This window comes from Apodemus sylvaticus, chromosome 3, assembly GCF_947179515.1.
Source record: "Apodemus sylvaticus chromosome 3, mApoSyl1.1, whole genome shotgun sequence".
Taxonomy (NCBI): Eukaryota; Metazoa; Chordata; class Mammalia; order Rodentia; family Muridae; genus Apodemus; species Apodemus sylvaticus.
Genome location: NC_067474.1, coordinates 97,926,651 through 97,951,018, shown reverse-complemented (window position 1 = coordinate 97,951,018; position 24,368 = coordinate 97,926,651). Strand labels below are relative to the sequence as shown.

At 37.8% G+C, this 24,368-nt stretch overlaps 1 protein-coding gene across 2 annotated transcripts in view; it reads right to left on the bottom strand.

Moving 5' to 3' along the window:
• Cntln (centlein) overlaps positions 1–24,368 on the bottom strand; it is a 271,988-nt gene that overhangs the window by 21,323 nt on the left and 226,297 nt on the right. For both annotated transcript variants that reach the window (XM_052176700.1, XM_052176701.1), the window contains exons 19-23: positions 19,986–20,177; positions 15,924–16,021; positions 15,627–15,753; positions 14,514–14,651; positions 14,006–14,191 (exon numbers count right to left, since the gene is read on the bottom strand). In XM_052176700.1, coding sequence (XP_052032660.1) covers positions 14,006–14,191; positions 14,514–14,651; positions 15,627–15,753; positions 15,924–16,021; positions 19,986–20,177 — 741 coding nt within the window. The remainder of the gene's footprint in view (positions 1–14,005; positions 14,192–14,513; positions 14,652–15,626; positions 15,754–15,923; positions 16,022–19,985; positions 20,178–24,368) is intronic.

Genomic DNA, 24,368 nt, shown 5'->3' with positions numbered 1-24,368 from the left:
AATAAAGTTTGGAGGGTTCAGTCCTCTAATTTTTTTGGAAGAGTTTAAGAAGAACTGGCATTAACTCTGCTAAATGTTGAGCCAAGCAGTGAAGAAGCCATATGGCACTGAAATTCTGTTTGTTGAGAGGTTTTTGATTACTGATTCAATTGCCTTACTTGTATTCATTTTGATTTTGTATTCTCATGATTCAGTCTTGGTGGGTAGTTGCTTTTCAGGAATATCCATTTATTATAGCTTATTTAACTTCTTAGCATATAATTGTTCAGAGTATTCTCTTATGATATGGATCACTTATTGCTTATCAGCAATATTTCTGTCGTCAGAGTTATAGATTCTCTTTTTGCTTTCCTTATTAGTCTAGCTAACTAAAGATTTGTCAATTTTATATTTTAAAAACTTAGCTTAGTCTCCTTGGTCTTTGTTTGTCTTCTATTCTTTCTATCTGAATCATTTCTTTCCTAACGCATTCTAGTCTCTTCTGTTAATTTTGGGCTCGATTTTTTGTTTCACTTGCTCTTTAAGATTTAAAGTTAGGCTGTGCACATGAGACCATTCTGTTTACAGCTATAATCATTCCACTCAAACCCACATTTTCTGCACCACATACATGTAAGTTTTGTTTCTACCTTCATTTGTCTTGTTATTTCTGTATTTCTCTCATTTATAATCAATCCTATTAGTCTTCTGGGAATCAAATTGCTTAACTTCCACATTTTCCTTCTTTTTTCATTAGATATATTATTTATTTACATTTCAAATGTTGTTCCCTTTCCTGGTCCAACCCCACAGAAAATTCCCTAACCCATTCCCCTCTCCCTGCTCACCAACCCACCTACTCCCACTTCCCTGTCCTGGCATTCCCATACACTGGGGCATCAAGCCTTCTCAGGACCAAGGGGCTCTTCTCCCTTTGATGTCCAACAAGGTCATCCTCTGCTACATGTGCTTCTGGAGCAATGGGTCCCTCCATGTGTACTCTATGGTTGGTGGTTTAGTCCCTGGGAGCTCTGGGGGTACTGGTTGGTTCATATTGTTGTTCCTCCTATGGGGTTGCAAACCCCTTCAGCTCCTTGGGTCCTTTCTCTAGCTCCTCCATTGGCAAACCTGTGCTCAGTCCAATGGTTGGCTGAGTGTGTCCCCCTCTGTATTTGTCATGTACTGGCAGAGCCTCCCAGGTGACAGCTATATGCAGAAGAATGCAGACCAATCCATTCTTATCTCCTTGTACTGAGCTCAAGTCCAAGTGGTTCAAGGACCTCCACGTAAAACCAGATACACTGAAACTAATAGAAAAGAAACTGAGGAAGAGCCTTGAGCACATGGGCACAGGGTAAAATTTCCTGAACAGAACACCAATAGCTTATGCTCTAAGATCAAGAACTGAAAAATGGGACCTCATAAAATTACAAAGTTTCTGTAAGGCAAAGGACAAAATAGTTGTCAATAGGACAAAATGGCAACTATAAATTGGGAAAAGATCTTTACCAATCCTGCATCCAACAGAGAGTTAATATCCATATATACAAAGAACTCAAGAAGTTAGACTCCGGAGAGCCAAATAACCATATTAAAAATGAGGTACAGAGCTAAACAAAGAATTCTCAACTGAGGAATATCGAATGGCTGAGAAGCACCTAAAGAAATGTTCAACATCCTTAGTCATCAGGGAAATGGAAATCAAAATAACCCTGAGATTTCACCTCACACCAGTCAGAATGAGATGAAAAACTCAGGAGACTGTAGATGCTGGTGAGGAAGTGGAGAAAGAGGAACACTCTTCCACTGCTGGTGGGATCACAAGTTGGTAAAACCACTCTGGAAATAAGTTTGGCAGTTCCTCAGAAAATTGGGCACAATACTACTGGAGGACCCTGTTATACCACTCCTGGGCATATACCCAGAGGATTCTCCAGCATGTAGTAAGAACATCCACATTTTCATGAATTTTTCTCCCATTACTGATTTGTATTTTTCCAAAAGTAGGTTAGAAAAGACACTTTGTATGACTTCTATCTTCAAATTTAAGAGTTGCTTTTGTGGCCCCACATTCTCCTGAAAATGTTCTGTACATGTCGTCGAGGACAATGTGTTCTCTGGTGTCGATCTGTTTGGAGGGTGTACTGTTGAGGGGCACTATTCTCCTTGCCTTTCCTTCCTCCATGCTTGGAGAATTTGCTCTATATATTTAGGGAAACTAATGTTTGGTGAACAAATATTTATAACTGTTTGGTCATTTTCTTTTTTTGTGTGTTCATTAACTAAAGTACATTGTTATAAATTACACTACTTATGTTCTCTTGTACTTATCATTTGTATGGAATATCTTTTTCTATCTCTTTACTTTGAGTTAGGCGTGTCTTTACAGATAAATTTACTTTTTTATGATTACTAGATCACATTTTCAAAAGAAAGATGTAAGGAAGGGAAATCTATTCAGTCACCAGGCATCTTCTGACCAGAGAGCTTAGTCCATTTATATTTAAAATAAACATTGTGAGGTACAGCATTTACTGTTTCCGTTTTGATGTTTTTGACAACTTGTTCTGCTATTCTGTTATTCTTTCCTCCATTCTTGGTGTTCTCCATTGGTGACTTTTTGTAGTTGTTGTTTCATATACTCTGAGGTCTTTCTTTATTGGTGAATTCTTATTTTAGAATTTCCTTTGTCAACATCTGTGGCTTTCATCAAATATCTTGTAATTGTAGTTTTCTATTTCCAGCTGCTAACAGCATTGTGATACTGATCACATATTGATGACACTTTTCACATGTAGAGATTGGATATTATGGTTTAGCAATAATTTTATATTGTATATCCAACATCAAACTTTTCTCATTTAGTTTCTATGTATTTTAATTTGTAAATTATAGTTGAAAGTCGTTTTTATATTAGATATTATCTCTATTTACATTTCAAATGTTGTTCCCTTTCCTCCTTTCCCCTCTGGAATCCCCCATCCCATCCTCCCCGCCCCCCTGCTCACTAACCCACCCACTCCTGCTTCCCTGTCCTGGCATTCCCCTAAACTTCACAGGACCAAGGGCCTCTCCTTGCATTGATGTCCATAAAGGCCATCCTCTCCTACATATGCGCTGGAACCATGGGTCTCTCCATGTGTACTCCTTGGTTGGTGGTTTAGTGCCTGGGAGCTCTGGGGGTACTGGTTGGTTCATATTGTTGTTTCTCCTATGAGGCTGAAAACCCCTTCTGCTCCTTGGGTCCTTTCTCTAGCTCCTCCACTGGGGACCCTGCGCTCATTTTTACAACACCATTAAATACTAGAGTCTATAGAGTTCTCTTAAGGAACCCTGGGCAGCATCCCTAGTAAGGCACACACCCTCCATGTCAGTTCACTGGCAACAGTTTTATTCCCTCCCTCATTCTGAAGGACTATGTTTTTTTTTTTTTACACATACATATCTCTATAACTTATTTCTGCTTTTAGGTTCTCTCCTGCCAAGCACCCCAATACATGATTTCTTTCTTTCTTTCTTTTTTTTTTTTTAAATTTTATTCGATATATTTTTTATTTACATTTCAAATGATTTCCCCTTTTCTGGTCCCCCACTTCCCAAAAGTCACATAAGCCCCCTTCCTTCCCTCTGTTCTCCCACCCATCCCTTCCCACTTCCCTGTTCTGGTTTTGTCTTATACTGCTACACTGAGTCTTTCCAGAACTAGGGGCCACTCCTCCGTTCTTCTTGTACCTCATTTGATGTATGGATTATGTTTTGGGTATTCCAGTTTTCCAGGCTAATATCCACTTATTAGTGAGTGCATACCATGATTGATCTTTTGAGACTGGGTTACCTCACTTAGTATGATGTTCTCCAGCTCCATCCATTTGCCTAAGAATTTCATGAATTCATTGTTTCTAATGGCTGAATAGTACTCCATTGTGTAGATATACCACATTTTTTGCATCCATTCTTCTGTTGAGGGATACCTGGTTTTTTTCCAGCTTCTGGCTATTATAAATAGGGCTGCTATGAACATAGTGGAGTATATATCCTTATTACATGCTGGGGAATCCTCTGGGTATATTCCCAGGAATGGTATAGCAGGATCTTTCGGAAGTGACATGCCCAGTTTTCTGAGGAACTGCCAGACTGATTTCCAGAGTGGTTGTACTAATTTGCAACCCCACCAGCAGTGGAGGAGTGTTCCTCTTTCTCCACATCCTTGCCAACACCTGCTGTCTCCTGAGTTTTTAATCTTAGCCATTCTGACTGGTGTAAGGTGAAATCTCAGGGTTGTTTTGATTTGCATTTCCCTGATGACTAGTAAAGTTGAGCATTTTTTAAGATGTTTCTCTGCCATCCGAAGTTCTTCAGGTGAGAATTCTTTGTTTAACTCTGTACCCCATTTTTAATAGGGTTATTTGGTTTTCTGGGGTCTAACTTCTTGAGTTCTTGTATATATTGGATATTAGCCCTCTATCTGATGTAGGGTTGGTGAAGATCATCGGTACAGGGGGAAAGTTCCTGAACAGAACATCAATAGCTTATGCTCTAAGATCAAGAATTAACAAATGGGACCTCATAAAATTACAAAGTTTCTGTAAGGACTATGTTTTTGACTACAGTATTCTTGTCTGGCAGATTTTACTTTCATTCTTTTGAGGACATATCATATTCTCCTTATGTTTGAAGCATTTATGAGAGCAGTCCTTTGGCAATCTTACAGGTATGCTCCCTCTCATAGGGGGTTCTTATATATGAGTCATTTTTTGTTTTCTTTTTCAGTATTTTCTTTGTATATGCTATTTGTCAATTTAATTATATACACCCTCATATAGAACTTTTGTATTAAGTCTTTTGGGGGGAATCTTTGCAGCTATGAAGCTGTATACCCCCCCCCTCTCTCTCTCTCTCTCTCTCTCTCTCTCTTTCCCTCCCTTTCTCCCTCCCTCCCTCCCACTATCACCAAATTTGAGGCATTTTCTCATATTATTTCTTTAAATAGTCTTTCTGGTCTTTTATCTCTATGCTTTCTAAAATTCCTATCATACATATATTTAGTTTGATGATGTCTCAGAAGTCTTGTGATTTTTTTCTTTTTCATTAACAAAAAACAACTTTGCTTCCTCTGTGTAATTTTAAATAACCTATCCTTGAGTTCAAGGGAATCTTTTATGGACTATTCTACTGAAACTTTTATTGAAAATTTTAGCCCCGTCTTATATTATCTCTATAATTACTTTTCTCCATAGAAGAAAATGTCTCTAATTGATAACAGCTTCATTTTCTCTTAGTGTAACACACACACACACACACACACACACACACCAATATGAATGTCCTGTGAGTTACATTCACACATGTAAAGATATGTCTGTGCATATCTATTAAATCACTGTCTTTCACTGGATCAGCAGCTTACTGTTTCTCATATGATCTGTATGGTGAGTGAGCTATGGGATCTGCCTGTGTATGGTCCTCAACACACATCCATTCCCCACTGTTTACTGGGGACTATACCTGAGGACCTCATGCTCGTGGAACAAGTACTCTTATACACTGGACCATTTACCAGTCCTTTTTGTTTTGTCTTTATAAACACAGCTCATACAGAAATATCTGTATTTAGTTTTATAACATTTTAAAACTCAAATTGTATCTTAAAAGGAGGGAATATAGATAACACGAGTTAATTTTACAATTTTCTTCAATATTTACATTTTCTGAGAACATTGTTGTTCCTTTTCTTGTTCCTGTTTCCTTGACAGGTTGCACACTTTTTTTAGGAAATTGTTTCCTAATTTCATCTAATCCCCTGCCATGTTTCCTTGTACTTCACTCACTTATCTGGGAAGACTTTTCTGAATTGCTCCTTGTTTGGTAGGTTTCCCTTTCATTAGTTCAGGTGGGCCTCGATTAACTCATCTGATTGCATCATGATTCTCTTTTTCATGAGCTGTCAGTTTCTTTAGTGTTTGCATGGTTTAGGAAGAAGCCACTTCTAGTCTTCATAGATTTGCTTTCACAAGGAAAAGCACTCATCAATTAATCCAACTTCTGAGTTTGGACGGGCTAGCCAGTGGCACCAGTGTATAGTGTGCTTGCTGTCAGGATCCCTTAGTGTGGCAATGGTATTATACATTCTTTGAGGTCAAGGGAGCTCCTGGCTTTGCATTCAGACATGGTTACTAGTTAGATACCAATTGCTGTTATTAGCTAGCTACAGGCTATGTTCCTTGATTGTATAATTCCAATTGTTAGACTTTCAATTGAACTTTTAAGATAGGGTTGGCTCCTGATTTGAAAGAACAAGGCTGTACTCTCTGGTCAAATGTTGTTGAAGACAGATTTTGTATTCAAGCAAGGTTGCACTGGCTCCATGAACAGGCAATATTTCGAGCTGTAGCCACTTGGATAGATGAACTCATTGGCAATGTTTTCCACACAGATAAAGATCCTGACTTTGTGTTTGGGCAGGTCATTATAGGGTACACACACACACACACACACACACACACACACACATACACACACACAGAAACCTATAGTACATGTAATTATGTGTATGAATATACATATATAGTTTTAATGTACTTTTCTCATTTAGGCTGACAGTGTTCCCTTCAAGAGCCAGACAACCTAACAAAAATTTTCAATACCAGACATAAAAAAGCCCTCTTTGAGTTGTTGTCCAGAGCTGTCCAAGACACTTCCAAAGAATAAAGATCATTGCTGTTGCCCTTGGTCACCCCACCCACCCACCCTGAGGTGAAAAGTTAGCCCCTATGGGGAAGACACAATGAACTGTAGAAACAGAGTCCAGAGACCCCTGAATCAGAACTGACCCAAATATCCTCTCCCTGAGGACAAGTTTGCAGGCTACCAGAAGGTGCTGTGGTGATCTGAATGAAAATAGCCCCTATGGACTCATAAGGAGTGGCATTGTTAGAGGTGTGGCCTTGTTGGAGCAAGTGTGTCAATGGGGGTGGGCTATGAGGTTTCAGAATCTCAAGCCAAGTCTAGTGGCTCACTGTCTCTTCCTAATGCCTGGGGATCCGGATGTAGAACTCTCAGCTCCTTTTTCAGCACATGTTTGCCTGCACACCATCATGCTTGCTGTAATGACTGTAATGAACTAAACCTCTACACTGTAAACCATGTCCAAGTAAATGCTTTCTTTTATAAGAATTGCATGGTCATGGTGTCCCTTCACAGCAATAGAAACCCTAACAAAGACAGGAACCATGAAGCTTCCAAAGGAATGAGGCAACCAACAGTTCTACTCAGCTATGATGCTAGTGAACCACTTCAACAATCAGCATACCGTAATAATCCTATGGGTACAGGAGTGGCACATATGCCTTGGTGGTAACCACCAGCTTTCTACGTGGACTTATGACCCACTCAACAGGTGACAAAGCATGCCAGGTACTGGAAACCTGGCTTGTTCCTCAGTGCTGGTGAATTCATGGTTACTGGAGAAGAATCTACAATCCCGTATTTACTAAACTAGTCTCTTCCCTAATATCAGTCTATACATTTATCCTTACAGTTACAGATAAGGAAACAAGCTCAACAAAAATAACAACAATAACACACACACACACACACACATCCCTAATTATCTAATTCTAATCAACAACTGATCTAATGAGCTGAATAGACAGTTCCAAAAACAAATAAATCCAAGATAAATACTTGAAAAAATGTCCAATATCCTTTGCTATCAGCGAAATGCAAATTAAAACTTCTTTGAGTTTCCAGTCAAAATGGCTTTCACCAAATGTCAGGAGGATATGGGGGAAATGCAGGAATGTAAACTTGTACAACTACTATGGAAACCAGTACAGAAGTATCTCAAGATACTTGAATGGGACTACTCACAACCTGTACGGCAAAGCAAACCCTCCTTCCTCCCACTAAGTTGCTCCTGTCAGGTATTTCGTTGAAGCCATAAGAGAAGTAATGTAACTCCTTAATTCCATTTCTGTTGACTTAATTATAGCATCTTACACTGAAAGTTAATTTAGATACTCACACCCTTCTCTTTGAAACTATCTTAGGAACTCAAATATTATGTCTATCTTAGTTCCAATCATACAGAGTTTGAAATTTTCTTAAGTAGATGCATTTTGATAACTATTTTGTTAAAACATAATTACATTATAGAATACTGATGACATATAGTGAAAGTAACTTACTCTTTATGAATTGGTTGAGTAAGAATATAAAATAGACTTTGTGAATATTGTAGATGGATTTCAAAATAAAGTATCCTTTCTATTTTGAATTACTGATTTATGAATATACTAGAGATTAAGGATATGATGGGAAAGTAAAGGTTTCATCAATTCCCTTTTGTATTTTCACACTCCCTTCAAGCATTGCTTAGCATATTATTAGGGACAGAAAGAGGGATCACATAGCTATTTTCTTTGCAAATTACCCATATATGGCAATAGAAGTAACACCCATGTCCTTTATAATGATCTCCAATTGTCCCAATATCAGATGACATTTTCAAAATGAAAATACTTTCTTGGATGGCCATGTCAACATACAGCTACTCCGTTTTCAATTGTCATTTATTATAAGTAGCAGAAACAGTGTTCAATAAACAGGAAACCATAATATTGCACTCTTATTAGGTCTAGTTTTCCAGCTTTATCTTCTTAAAGTCTCCTAGTCTTATCTGTGAGCCTTGAATGTATTAGCTAATAGCATATGACCTTGACTTTCACTTAACAACTCTGAAGTCATCGTCCTCATCATGGTTTCCTGAAGGAAGAATGCATTTTAACAGCTTTTTGAAAAAGTCTGAAGAGGCTTGAATTCCTGGTTCTGGGTCAAGCAATGGCCCTTTTCTCTAGGAGAATCCCAAGGTGCTGCTGGGTTGACAAGTAATTCAGAATTGTGCCTGCACCTTAACAGCATTTAAATAGGTTTACTGGGGTATAGTTTATATAGTTTAAGGTCTACCAGTTAACATATTCTTACTAAAACCTTTTCCTTTTAAAAGCTCAAATTTTCCTTTAGTGAAACAAAGGTTGAGTATGAATTCAAGATAATTATATTATAGAAGTGTTTAAAACACGTAATTAAAAAATAGATCAGTGCTTAAATAATGATGTAAATATATACATAAAATTGGAATGTTCAACAAATGCCTACACTAAAGAAGAAAGAAGTGCATATACCCCAAGAATCAAACTAAATCTTACCAATCAAAAATATATATTGATAAGAAAACCACGTACACGTTCCAGCAAAATACTGCTGTTTGGTTGGCATGTATTTTTTTCAGTTAAGAACAGCAACAAAAAATTTTGAGAAAATGGTGCCTGGCATATGACTCTCACATACAAGCACATTAACAAGCCTATATATATATCAGGGCTGACTCAAATTGAGCAAACACTTCTAGAAATTTCCCCAGTGTGTTTTATGCAGTTACTAGGAGAATTCAAAGCCTCAGCTCCGCCACATATATCCAGCCCAGATGCTCAAAGCACTTGATTTCACCCCAGGGCCAAATTCCATATTCAAGAGTAGATCTAGAGCAGATGGCCCTTCCACCTCTTCCATAATCTTCTTGCGCCCTACAAATAAATGAGAAGACTAAAGGGAATGCAGATTCCACAACAGGACCAGAGCAAACATTAGTACTATTAAAACTACTGATAATATTTATTAAGTAGTTTAGTGTACATGATATCTAACAAGCTCTATGAAGAATACATTGTGATTATTATGATCCATATAAGAACTATGCATAGTTATGAATAGCTCTTGCCTTTACATTTTAATCTGAAAAGTAGCTATAATTCTGGTACTATGTGCATATGTGTGTGTGCATGTATATGTCTATCTGCCTGATCAATTCCTCAAGAATGTAATGAGCCTCTTGGATGATGGTACTATAAGAAAATTATTGATAAATTTCCTTAAAGTTGGCTAAATAATATACTTAAACAATGAAAACTGAAAAGTGTACAATTGCATTTTAATATCTGATCAGGAGATGACTATCCTCTTACTTACCATCGCTCTCAATAACAGTTGATACATTCAGAGCAGTTCTGCTTTGCCAGGTGCCATTCTGAACTTTAAGCCATGAAGATTTATTCCAACCCTAACCCCAGGTATGCTCTATTATCATAATTATCTTATGGGGAAGGAAACTGAGGTCCAAAGGATTAAATCAGTTGCCAGAGTTCACAAACTCAATATGGAACTGAGTTGAACTCTGTCCTCATGGCTGCAAGAGGAGAGATTCTCTTTCATAGGAGAGATTCCTATGGAAGGCCCTAGGCCAGCTCTGGAAGTGGGTACCAAGACAGGAGGAAGTAGAACTTGAGAAAGGATAAGAGCTGGAGAAGTGTATATTTGAAAGGCGGGCTGTCATTCAGTTACAAAAGCATAGAAGCTTAGATGGGACAAGGCTAACACAGCGGGGGGCGGGGGGCAGACCTGCAGGTGGTATGTTACCTGGGCGGGTGGCCCATGAGCTTCACTGCCAAGTCCCAAGTTACTCAGGTAAGGAAGACAAGTGGCTGACTCCTCTTTACTAAGACCCAACCTCCCTATCTTGACCAATATTTCTGCATTTGGCTGCTGGTAGCCTTTGATTAGGAAAACCTAAAAAGATGTGTGTCAAGCACACATCAGCAGAAAACACAGTTATAATAAATGTCAAATCACCACTAGAAATTGGGAATTTTTAACTTTTAAATGCCAAAATGGATATGTTTTTGTCATATAGATTCAATTGTTAAAAAACAATGTAATGTTTCTATAATTTCCTGCATGTATGTCTGGGTACCACACTTGTGCCTGGTGCCCTTGGAAGCCAAAAGGTAGTTTCAGATAACCTGAGACTGGATTTATACATGGTTTTGAGCCTCTTTGTGGGTACTTGGAACTGAGCTTAAATACTCTGCCAAAAGAGCTAGTGCTCGCAACCACGAATCCATCTCTCTGGACCCCATCTAAAACTTCTGTCTATTCATTTAGTTGTAAAATGCAGATTTGGGGTTCTGCTGAACAAGACTAATGATTCAATAGATTCAGGGCCAATATTATACATTTTACTTAAATACAAGAGAATCAAGTGATTCTTAAGTTGGTAATCTAAATGCTAAATGTTTTAAGTTAAGTGTAAAAATTCCAAAAGAATACTAACATAATATTTTACACATTCTCTCAAGACACGTTCTCACTGTGTAGCCCAGGCTGGCCTGGAAATCTCTGTAAACCAGGTTAACCTCACACAGAGATCACCTGCCTATACATTTTGAGTGCTGGGATTAAAGGCAAGAGCCAATATGCCTCAGTTTTATTATACCATTTAAAATGTTATTCAAATTAAAATCCATGAAATTGTAACAATCTCAAATTTATTTATTTATTATTTATACTTTATATAATTGTTGGTTAGTATAGAGGACCAGTACTTTTTGGTTGGTTAGTAAAGATGACCAGGACGTCATCTTTAAGGATCAATAGCACCTTTGAATAACTAGAGTCTAGAGACTCAGGCACTTAAATAAAAAGCATGCTTTTAAAGTTAATTTTTGATAACCTATTTTCTGTGGATAAATATATAAATTATCATATCATGGTCACAAAGCTATACTAAGTAGATAAAAATCAAATTATGTAGTCATGAAATTAGTTTTCCTATTTTATAATTTTTGGTTTTCATTTACCTTTTTTTCTTTGAAAAAGACCGTATTCAAAATATATTTCCTAAAAGTAATGATTGAAAATAATAAAACTCATATATGTCTAATTCATATTTTAAATCCTGTCTAAAAGGAAACTCAAAGCTGAAAAGAAACCAGGAAAACAAAGTCATAATAAAAATGGTCCTAGAGGGGTCAAGTAGCAACCATATCCAAAGAGATTTTTCATTATAAATGAAAAAGTGAGACTTTAGAAAGCAGAAAGAAAATGGCATTTTAAGTCAGGAAAGGCAAATTACATTAACTGAAATTAATCTTCTTAACCCTTCATGATTTTCCTAGGCATGCATTATTGGTTTAATTTTATACCGTTTAAAACTTTCTTAAGGGAGGTCAAGTGTGTATTTCACTCATTTTGTAGGTACCTTTAAGTGAGAAACTTAAGGACCTATGATTTCTAATGAGACAAAGCCGGGCATCTCCCTGGCACATTACTGACAATGCTCCTGTAGTGGGAGTATACAACATAATACAGCACATAGCTAAAAACCAGTTATGTGCCAGTGCATAGTTAAAGTACAAGCCCAGGAAGAGTATTACGTGTACATAAGGCCTGTGCCTATACACATTCTGAAATACTCAGCAGAGTGCCTTATTTACTGTGGGCTTCAAATGTGGTCCAACTCTTCATCTGTCTAGAGAGAAAAATCTACTTGAGCTGATATGAGAACAGTAAGATAACATAAATGTAAATTACTTATTTTACACATTTAAAGTTTAATACATTTTAGATTTGCTTTTATTTATGTGAATATACATTTGTCTGTCTGTGTGTATATCATGTATGTGTACTTGTCCAAAGAAGCCAGAAGAGGGTGTCGGATCCCCTGGAGCTGGGCTGCAGGCACCTGTGAGCAGCCCTATGTGGGTGCTGGGAACTGAAGTTGGTTCTCCTTAAGGGCAGCAAGAGCTCTTCAGCCCTGTGCCACCTCTCAGCGTACTCAGGGAGGTGAAGGGGACTGCTCACATTATGCTGAGGCATGGAAACGAAGGCAGTGAATGGTGCTATAACTTCACAGGAAGATATTTAAATTTACATTTTATAAAGAGTCCATAACTGGAAAATGCACACCTGCTGAGGCAACAGCACTGCCTCTAGCCTTCTCGTTTGTCCCATTTTCCACATTCTCAAATGGTGGCTTTCATGCCACCTTCAGGGAGAGGCCCATTCTCACTGAGGACTGAAGCCCAGGGGAAATGTAGTTGGGGCAGTGGGGACAAGAATGGACTTTCCCACTGCAGACCATTTTATACTCAACATTGACTGTAAATAGGACTACCATTAATACTTCACATTTCCAATGCAAATTTCATTTAATTAGCAATCATTATTGTACACCTATTCTTTCCAAGGTACTATGGTACATGCTGTGGAGGTAAAGATTAATAAAATATTATTCCTACTATTAAGGAAATCATCATGGTCTAGCTGGCAGTGATAGATTTTCTTACTAACTACATGACAAAGAATAAAAGGCACTTTCTAGGGATTAGAAATGACTGCTGCTTCTGGAGAGGGAGGCAGAGTGCTGATTGTATCTTCCCCTCCTCCCACAATCACAGCTCAGGAGCTCCTTTGTGGAATCGATTCCTAAATCTTTCTGGGGATCTTTGATGTTTAGGTGGCATCTAGATAAGACAACTGAGCCATCATGGATCTGCAAGCATGGCAGCTGCTTTCATGGTCTCCTGAGTCACTCACTACTTCTCCAGCTGTACTGAATTCATGTACCTTAGCTTAAGTGAACACGGGAGTATCTTTGTCCTTGCTTGGGTGATTGTTAAAACCGAGTGGAAGTGACTTAATTTGTTTTAGGTCTACCTTGACTACTTGACTACTATCATTTCATTACTAAGATAATGCTAAAAAAAGAAATATTAACAATAGGGTGAATAATTTAAAATTGAAATCATAAAATCTGCTACAGAGAAAATTTGAACACTCTGACCCTCAGGGTAGGAGAAAATTTTGTAGATTAGTAAAGTAAGTAAGTAAGTAGTAACTAGTAAAGTAAGTAAGTAAAGTAAGAAAGCCAGGAACACACCCGCATTCCTCATGAGAATTAGAGGCAAAAGAATCAACAGTCTGATCCCAACTGATATATATATATATATATATATATATATATATATATATATATATATATATATATATATATATATATATATAATCTCTAAGCAGTAACATCAGCAACAAGTAAAAGCAAGGACCTTGACAGCGCCCCAAATTCTCAGAAAGAGGACAACACCTCTGCCGGGAGGAAAGCACTAGTGAATAAGCTTTCAGTGACTCCAACCTTCACAAAGATGGTGAACTCTTCAATCTTTTCATTGGCGAACTGCAGTTTCTTCTGTGCGCCTTCCAGGACCTGCTCACTCTGCAGAGCTAAGCCCTGGAGCTGCTCCGAAGCTGCTGTCTCAATCTGAGCCATGGCTGTCTCTGTGTCATTTAGTTTTGATATCAGAAGACTCATCTTGAGATCCTGCAAAAGATTGATATTAACAGAAGGAAAAAGTATTTCATACACATATTGGGGAAGGGAGTTTTGGAGTCAGACTGCATCATTCTATACATGCAACTTACTTTCATTTGGGTAAAGATAATGCTTGCTTTACTTTACTTTGCTAATGCACCACACTCATGATAAAACAAAGTCTAAGTGTTCATGCAGTGACACAGTATTCTTTATAGTTACGTGGAGTTACTAAGTAGTTCATATTGATGTAGGGAGAAAGGGTGACAGCATTAAAGATGAGAAGGGCATCACTTCATTCAAATCTAGATCTGGATGTTCAGACACATACCTTTTTTTCTAATTCCTCTTTAGCTTTCTGATACATCTGTTCATACTGTGACTTCTCTTTCACAGCAACGTTAAGTCTTTGCTTTAGTGAATCAACTGATACTTTCTTGTTGGAACATTCTTCAGTTAATGACTTCACCTGCAATAAAAGTATAAAGGTAATTACTGTTAGTAATTGCATTAAAGTAGTATATGGTATTGTATCATCAGAAACTGAATTAGTCTAATTGAACTCACTGTTTCATAAACTGTATCAAATTAAAATAGTCTACTTGTAGTATTCTCATTATGAAGAAACTAGCAATTCTTAATAACCAAACTAAAACATATATAATATGTATAATAGAATAACAACATTCTTTATATAGTTCAAAGAATAACAGAAGAAATTGCTTTCCATTTGAAACTTAATGCCACCAGAGAAATAATTACTTAAGCAAGCATTTTAAAGCTATATCTGAAATGATTTGCAGTGAAAGTATAAAAGAGGGGCTGGAGAGACAGCCCAGTGGTTAAAAGCACCTGTTCCTCTTACAGAGGACACAGGTTCAATTCCCAGGATCTGCGTGTGGCATCTAACAACCACCTGTAAGCTTGAATTCACGGGGGTGGGGGGATGGGGGGTGGCTGAAGCCCTCTTCTGACCTCATAGGCACCAGGCATGCATGTGGTACACAGATATATACAGACAAAACACCAATACAAATTTTAAAAAGTTAAAGCTTTGTGGGTTACATAAAGAATATTTAAAAATTTAAACAGCACTGGTACATTAGTCTGATTCTGTCCTTTAAATAATATACAATAATAATATACATCAATATGTAAAACACAAGTACTAGATACTTTAAAAATTAAGTGTTTTCCTGCACGGCAGTATGCAAATAGGCAGACTCTGTGTGTATTTTTTTTGGAATTGTGGAGTCTTGAATTCTTAAATAAAAATGTCATAACTATATAACTGCATACATATATCCCTATATATATATCCCTATATATATATCTATATCCATATATATCCTGTAAGTATTTTACACAGTTGCCTAATACTAAATATTTATGCTAAAATGAATACAGTAGAAAATAATTTATCAGTAAACACAAAAATCGGTACCTTTTTTTCAAGAGTTTCTAACATTTCATTAAAACTCTCATTACTTTCTGAATTTACTTTCTGTCGAAATTTCAAGTCCTCGATCAGGTGTCTTTTCATGGTTATATCTCTCTCCATTCGAGACGTCCTTAAAGGGAGAAGAGTTTAACAGGAGTAGAAAGTATCTTGATATACTGTACCTATGGACAGTCCTACTATTTGTTTTGAAAAGCTGATAGTAATGCCACATAGTGGCATTAATTTCCTGGTGGCCACTAGGTGGCAGCAAACACAACAGATAGAAGTATGAAAGCCTACTTTTCATGCATCTCCTTTATGTGGTCATCTTTTGCTAGGAGTTCCAGTTTCAGAGACTTCACATTTGATGTCTGTTTAGTGAGTTCATTAGTTGCATTCTGGATTAAAACAAACATATATTTCAATTCGCCTTTTTTTTAGATCTAAAACAAAGGCACCGGTTTGAGAAAGAGTAACACATTTATTTTAATCATACTAACAATGACTAAAATGTACTTTTAACATATTATTTTATATTTTACAAATAAGATAACATATTTATAATAAAACCATTATATTTCATGCCAGACCATAGAGGAACATCAACAATAGTACGGGAATCAAAAATTTTAATGGAAAATAGGACTTCTCTGAGTAAAATGTAAATGTGCAATTAAGAATCTTAGTGGCTCAGTTAGATCACTTAAAATAAATGATAGATCTATTCACAAGCTGGATTAGATTAAATGTGATCACAGATAGCTTGATGTCACCCCTAAAAAGTATAACAACCATTTGCCAGTTCTTGGAATCTGGCCTCATTTGTGATTTGCTTTCACCAAGAGAACATGGCTGAAATGACAGTATGTGAATTCAGAGCTGGGCCCTCAAAGCCCTTGGCCTCTGCCTTTGTGGTCTTGTGTTGGTGCCCGGGGGGGGGGTGGGGTCACCTTTCTGGAAGTCAGTCCCAAGGCCTCGTGCGGGTACTGAGGTGCTGCAGGGGACAGCCAGCTGAGCACCTGCAGACTTAGGCATCCAAGCCTGTGCCATATCTTCCAGCCCGGCAAACAAATGTTGAGAAAGAGAACCCAGAAGTGAATGGCAAAAGGAATAACAGACGATAAACTGCAGTGGCCAATGATATTTGAGGATAATCTGTTTGAGAATATCGGATGACCGACAATCTTATTAACACTAAATTCCTCTCTGAACTTACTAAGAGTAGCAATTATTGCTTAAGGATTTATACATAATTACTACATAATATACATAATTAATTAATATAATATTTCAAAGCAGATTAGCTTCGAGTTATTTCTTGTTCATCCCATCTAGGAACCAGGAAACCACAGTATCAAGACAGCTAACTTCATCTTAAAGGTATAATCTGAGTATCCCTCAATCCTGTTGGTATTTTAGCTTTTCTGTTCATACGATATTGTTAATCTACTTGAATTATACATCTGTTAAGTTCAGAAAGTGTTTAACAAGTATGAACAGAATAAACTTCTGATTTCTGCCAATCTCTGTTCTTTTTTCTGCTCTCGATATTCCTGCCTAAAACACTCATCCCGCCCCTCACTCTGCACTTTGCAAACTTGGTGTTCCTGAAGTATTTCTGTTGAGAAGTAAAACAAATGAACTTAGTACTTTATTTAAAACAAAAAGCAAGAGGCAGCATGCAAAGTCTGATACTGTTTTCAAATGAGTATGTTCAGTAGATTTCAAGACAGTTGTCTGATTCCATTCTGCTCTGAGACTTAAAGCTAAATTTTATGTAGCCAAGTGCTGAATACAGGAATTGTGCTTAATGGAGGGATGGTAAACTAAAAATGAAATGATGGCCATATCTCCATCAGTTTTAGGAAAGGAACTTCCATTACTTTAGCTTTTATTATCCACCACTGAATCTTCCTCCACAGAGTTCCTTGAGGAAACATGTTTAATGGGACAAAATAAGGCAGAGAAAATACACGCGAGCTCTACATGTAACAAATGCACCAGTTCCTGAAAAGTGTCTAGAATGACCAGAAAAGACCAGAACTAGATAAAAAGAAGTACATAGGCTTTTAATAGACTAATATCCAAACATGCTCCTAAATCTCAGCTAGAAACGACTGATTTCCTAATCAATCACCATTAGAATCTTATCTGTTGCGAGTTATACTCAAATTATATGCTGAAGCCCTCATTTAGCCTCCTGTACTTCAGAATGTGCAGTGTTTGGAGATGTTTCTTTAAAAAGGTAACCTAGGTAAAATGAGGGCTCTAGTGTGCCCTAATATAATATGATGGCTATCTTTGTAAAAGAAGACACAGGGATCTCTGAAGGAAGACCACACGGAGATGAAGGTAGGAGACTGCTCTCTCTATGACACGAAGAAAGGCCTCAGAAGAGGGAAGATCAAAAGTCACCACTTTCATTTTACCCTGCCAGTCTGCAGACCTTTATGAGAAGCAGGCTGTTGTGTTGGCATTTGCTTTTGCTGTTATCTGTTTTAGGCAGGGTCTCACTATGCAGTCCTGGCTGCTCTGGGACTTACTACGTAGACTAGGCCAGCTTCACACCCACAGAGATCTGCCTGTCTCTGCCTTCAGAGTGCTGGGATTAAAGTCATGCAGCACCAGGTCCAGCTGAAAAGAAATGTTCTAAGCCTGCCAGTCAGTGGTATTTTCTAATCACAGTCTAAGTAAACCAATTTGAAATACTGAAACAAATTTTGAGGAGCAGAGAGTATTATGTACTTAAATTCTTCCAGATAGTGTCTATGCTAAAACGTGAAGTGGGATGAAAGCAAACATTATCCTTTTTGTCTCTCCACAGACAAAGATTACAGCAGTCCCATGGACAGCCAAGCTGCTTGTGGCCTTCTTGTGAAGGCCTCAACTTTGGTTCACTTCCCCTCTGAAACTAGACAGATACACACAAGTAAAAGTCATAATGCAAATGTCTTATCTCATGGTGACTTGTAAAGATAGACTTATTACGTTAGCCTACATTTCAATGTTTTAATTGTTGGAACATCTGCAACAAGCAAAATCAAGTAAGCCAAACATAACTCAAATTTAAGCTATGACAATTAAAAAAATTAGAAGTCAGAATGACTGACTATCATTTTGTGTTCTCTTGGTGAGAAGTCAAATTAGGAATATGACAACTTAAACTATACCAAAGAACTGTAAATCAACATCCCCACAGTATACAGTTAAAGACAAACACAATGGTGTATGAAAACTACATACTGAAATATTTAATTTAAAAACCGTATTTATATTTCCTACATGAAAACCCATTTTAAGAGAATGCATGTGTACAGTTTTTCTTTACATTTCTAGCATGTATGTTGTCCATGTAAAAACTGTCTCAACGTGCTATCCAAGAAGCAGCTCAATGACTGCTGTTTTACAATGAATTGTTACTAGTGACTGCGTGAGCAATGCTCAGGCTTACGTTCTGCCCTTTGTCACCCCACTTAAACCCCTGCTCAAATCTTCATGTTCTGGGCCAAGAACAACCATGCACACACTTGATTGCCATCTGACTACTCTGGTTGCAGTCACTTACACAATTATAAAGCACTCAGCACATTCACAGTTAGACCCTCCCCCCTTCCTGTGATGCCTATCACAGCAATGGTTCTGAATCCAGTACCATCAGCATCCAACCTACAATCCTCACTGAGGAAAACAGTTAAATATGGAAAAAAATAATGTTTGTATTAAGAATACAGAAAAGTAAATGTTCTGTCTAAAGCACACAGATCTTGCTTCTTGCAGTTCTATTTCAACTAAGGTAGGCCTTAGTTTTAAGATATTGACAACTTATCTGGAATTAGATAGAAACTTTTATAAACAAAAAATTATTAGTATCCTCACCCCCAGGTTTAACTCGCTGCAGACAATAAAAAACACCTGTCTGTTTTTCCTTTCTTTCCATGGCCACGCCTTGCTTCCTTGAGTCCTTTCTCCAGCCAGCAGCTAAATTAAACTATTAGGAAGTGTACAGAAGAAAAGAGTTGCTACTGTGTTGATACAGTGTGTTTGAAAGGAGTCTCTCCATCTGTAGCAAGATACAGAAAACATCAGGAGTGGAACTCAGAGAAGACAGTGGCTACTCTTCTTTAGCTTTTAAGGGAGGATTTCAGGGTGCTTATTAGTCTATGAAAAGAAAAAAAATCAAATAGAAACAGTAGAAAGAGAATAGAGGTAGAGACTTGAAAGACTTATTCAGATGCAATATTCATGGTTTTGGGGAATATTTTATCATGGTGACCTTTATTTAACTAATTAGAACCCACTGACTGTTTTTAAGGATGCAGTGACTTATTAGATGCTTTTGAACCTATCATACCGCTTAATTACCTTTAGTTTACATTGCAATTGCTTTATTTCCAAATCCATGCTCCTTGAAGGACCCAGTGTGGTAACTTGTATCTGTGGGGCCATTATTCTAGAAACTTCTTCTGCCAAGCTTGTAATCTCAGATGAAGACTCTACTTTCTTCAATAAATCTTCTTTTTCTTTTCGAAGTTCAGCTAAATCAAGAGTTAACTTCTTTAAAAAAATACATGAAAATATTCAGTTAATTTAATGATTGTATATATTTCACAGGGTAGGAAATGTCAAAGAAATAATTAAATTAATTATAAAATCGTTTTTAAAACGTTACAAAAATTCTAAACTCTTCCAGGTTTTAATTAGTTTCAGAGAGTCTACCAGGTTAAAATAATGTATAAATAAATAAATCCTCTCTCTCTCTCTCTCTCTCTCTCTCTCTCTCTCTCTCTCTCACACACACACACACACACACACACACACACATACACACAGAGACAGAGAGACAAGGGCAGATGAGAGAGAGAGAGAGAGAGAGAGAGAGAGAGAGAGAGAGAGAGAGAGAGAGAGAGAGAGCTGATAACTCTGACTCCAGGGTGGCTGTACTTGGTAGGAGTAAGTTGGAGCAGGACAGGATAACAGATGTTAGCTGTTTATTCCATTGGGTAGATCTTACTAACCTATGTAGCAGCCAAAACATTTCTCATTTAGCAACAGAAATGTTAAGTCCAATTAGCAGATGAGGCTTGTTAGGGATTTAGTTAAAATAAATACCATGCAAACAAACTCACTTAGTTTTATCTACTTGAATGATAATTAATTGATCAGCCTTATTGTTATGTTGAGATGTAATAACACTGTCCCATATCTGACATTTAAAAATCATGACTATTTTTTGTGCTAGATAATAAATTGGGAATGTTTTTAAGAGTGAAAAGACACCACCTTTCTGTTAGTCTTTCTTCTTTGTTAATCTAGTCAACAGAACATCATCAAATCATAATAGCCTACCTAAGATCTCATAGCACTTTAAGAGAGTAAATTACTTCAACACTTTTTTATTCTAAAACTTATAAACTGGTAGTTTATAAACTACTAATAAACTGGTAGTGTAATAAATGTAAATTACTACCCGCATGGAACAACCCCACAAAATAATTCCAAGATTCCTCAGAAGAAAGGAAAAATTCTTTCCTTGTTATGAATTCCAATCAGGAGCAGCAAACAATGCCATCAAGTAACTAAAGTATATAGCAATATAAACATGTGATATACTTGTTTATCAATTATACTGAAAACTATTTACAATGTATAGAAACACTTCCAATAAATCCACAATTAAATATGTGCTTACATATATAAGCACACACCATGAATAAGAACACATGAATTAACAACATTAATTCACACCTGGAGCTTCAAAGTTGTGACAACAAAAGTGGGTGGAACTGGAGAATGTCATCCTAAGTGCGGTGACCCAATCACAAAAGAACACACATGGTATGCACTCACTGATAAGGGGCTATTAGCCCAGAAGCTGGGAATACCCACGACACAATTCACATATCAAATGATGTGCAAGAAGAAGGAAGGAGAGGCCCCTGGTCCTGGAAAGGCTCAGTGCAGCGGTGTAGGAGAATACCAGGGCAGGGAAGCGGGAAGGGGTTGATGGGGGAACAAGGGGAGAGAAAGTTATGGAACTTTCGGGGAGGGGGGATCCAGGAAAGGGGAAATCATTTGAAATGTAAATAAAGACTATATCGAATAAAAAATAAAATAAAAGTGCATTGGCAAAGTGTGTGTGTTGGTTTAAAAACTATTTCTTTGGCCATGTTTTAGCATATGACCTAATTGCATGCTTCTATAGTATTTCAGGGCACACTTTTTTATAAATTGTCCCTAATAATTAATATCTAACCTTGAACTCATAATTTCTTTAAATCTGAAACTCTTCCTGGAACAATCAAAGCTTGACTCCTCTCTACTAATTCTCTATATCTAATCAACACCCAGTTCTGTACATTATGAAGTCTGTCTTGGTTTCCTTCCCATGGATCACTTATTCCATGCTAACGTCATATTCTGCTGGGAGTACAGCTAGAGCCCTTCTTCCTGGTCGTCCCAGGTTTCCCCTCATGCCACTTCCTCCCCACTTCCTGGACCAACACTGTACACCCTTACCTCATCGGAAGCCCTGCTACGGCCTTAGCAAATTATCTATTAAGTAGAATGCTAAGCTAGAACTGATGATCACTATGCTATACTAAGGAAATGAGGCTATTGTGGAACAGGGTATTCTTGGTGTGACAAGGCCACTGTCCCCCTGAACTCCCACCAGCTATAACTGCTAGCAGAACTGTACAAACTGGGCCCACTAACATTCCATCAAGGAAAAGGGATGGGACTCAAAAAAACTGTATCCTTCCCAGGGACTTATAGGCATTTAACTGTTAATGGAAGGAGTGTCTCATCATAAGGCTATGCCCTTTCTTGAGTATATACAGTCAAACATTGTAGGAAGAAAAGGAAATGTTTTCTTCAGTGATATGGTCATTGATAAGGTGCCCATGCCACTGCAGGTGAGTCCTTACCCACATTCCTATAAGGTCCTATGGCCTTATTCAACTCACTGGTTGCCAAGCTAAATTGTATGGAATTGCTTCTTTGGTCTGCCATTGGTGCCCAAGCTCGGGTGGACAGACAATTATTTGTCACTCTAGGGCATTTTCTCATGGGACAGGCACAGAGAGTGAGCATTGCATGACTCGTTCATAGTTGGCATCTACATAAAGCTGACCTCACATAAGGCAGAAGGAGAATGGTGGTTAGCAGAGGCTGACGGACGGAAGGAAGACTTAAGCAGAGGCTCATCGGTGGGCACTAAATTTTACCTGGATAGGAATAAGAAGGTCTGCTGTATACAGTAGAGGGCTAGATCTTATGATGTGCTGAATACAAGACAAGAAGCAAGAAATGTGAATGTTTATACTATAGAAAAATGACAAATTATTATGACATGTTTAACATATTTTAAGAGGATCCAAGTATACTGAAATATCACACGGTACCTTACACACATGTATAGTTTCATATATCAAATTTTATGTTTAAATTAAAAATATGAAACACCTAAAAATTCACCCAAAAGGATAAAAAAAGAGCACTCTTTAAACAACTGTAGGTAAACTCTTTAGCAATGAATCCTGAGTAATGATATAGTCCACATATAACTCTAAGGAACATCTTAACACTCTCATCCTTGCAGTGTTTGGGTTTGTTTATAACATGGACTAGCAATGAAATGGCTACACTGCATTAGATTAAGAATGGATGTTGTGAGTGCAATGCCAGCTCCTAACCAAGTGACTTGCAGTTAGGAGTGACCTGACTGTCAGATATGGCTTTAGCAAAAGGGTATGGACTCTCCTTGAGAAGGCGATTCCCTACTGGTAGGAAGTGAGCTCCCATGTAGTCAAAGAACTTATAGTAGCAGAGCTACTAGGCAAAGACCTGAGGGAAGTGAATGAGTTACTTACATGATGCTGGGATAAAAGTCCCAAAAAAGTAACCTGAAAAAGAGTTTATCTTGAATTGCAGCTCAATGATGGTTGGTAGGCAGGCTAATTTTATGTCAACTTTATACAAGCCAGAGTTACTGGGGAAGAGGTCGCCTCAATTAAGAAAATACCCTTATTAGATTGGCTTGTGATAAAACCAGTATACAGCATTCTCCCATGCCTCTGCTTCAGCTCCTACCTCCAGGTTCTTGCCTCAAGTTCCTACCCTGACTTCCCAGGATGACAACCTACAGGCTATAAGATTGAAGAAATCATTTCTTCCCTAAGTTGATTGTTGTCATGGTGTTTTACTACAGTAATAGAAGCCCTTAGGTATATAATTGTTACCAGTCATTGGGTATTGCCAAACTAGACTTCACCATGTGTTCTGGGAAGAGCTGTGACAGCGTTAAGACATTGGGCGGGAAAGGCCATTGAGTGCTCAGAGCTCAGTGGGCTCTTTTGTTCATGCCTGGAAGAGAAGAACTCTGAGAGCAATGCAGACGAGGAAGCCTGGCTTGTCAAGTCTCAGAGGAAAGTTGGAGAATCCCTTAAATGCTCAATCAGTACTGTTCAACAGTTCGAGTTAATAATTGAATTCCTGGTTAGCTGGAGTTGAAGAATCAGCTGTGATTAAGATGAGACCAGCATCAATGAGAAATCTTGGAAGTGTTTTCCAGGGTTAGCATAGAGATGTTGTGGTCCAGAGAGGGCCAATCCTGTACCTTGTGATGACTGCCAAACCTAGCTATGTGTGAGTCTTCCAGGTGGTACTAGTTCTGAAGACATGAAAGGGTAAGGGTCATAGAGAACAGCGAAAGCTTGGCACCAGGTGGAAGGGCTGGGCTCCCCT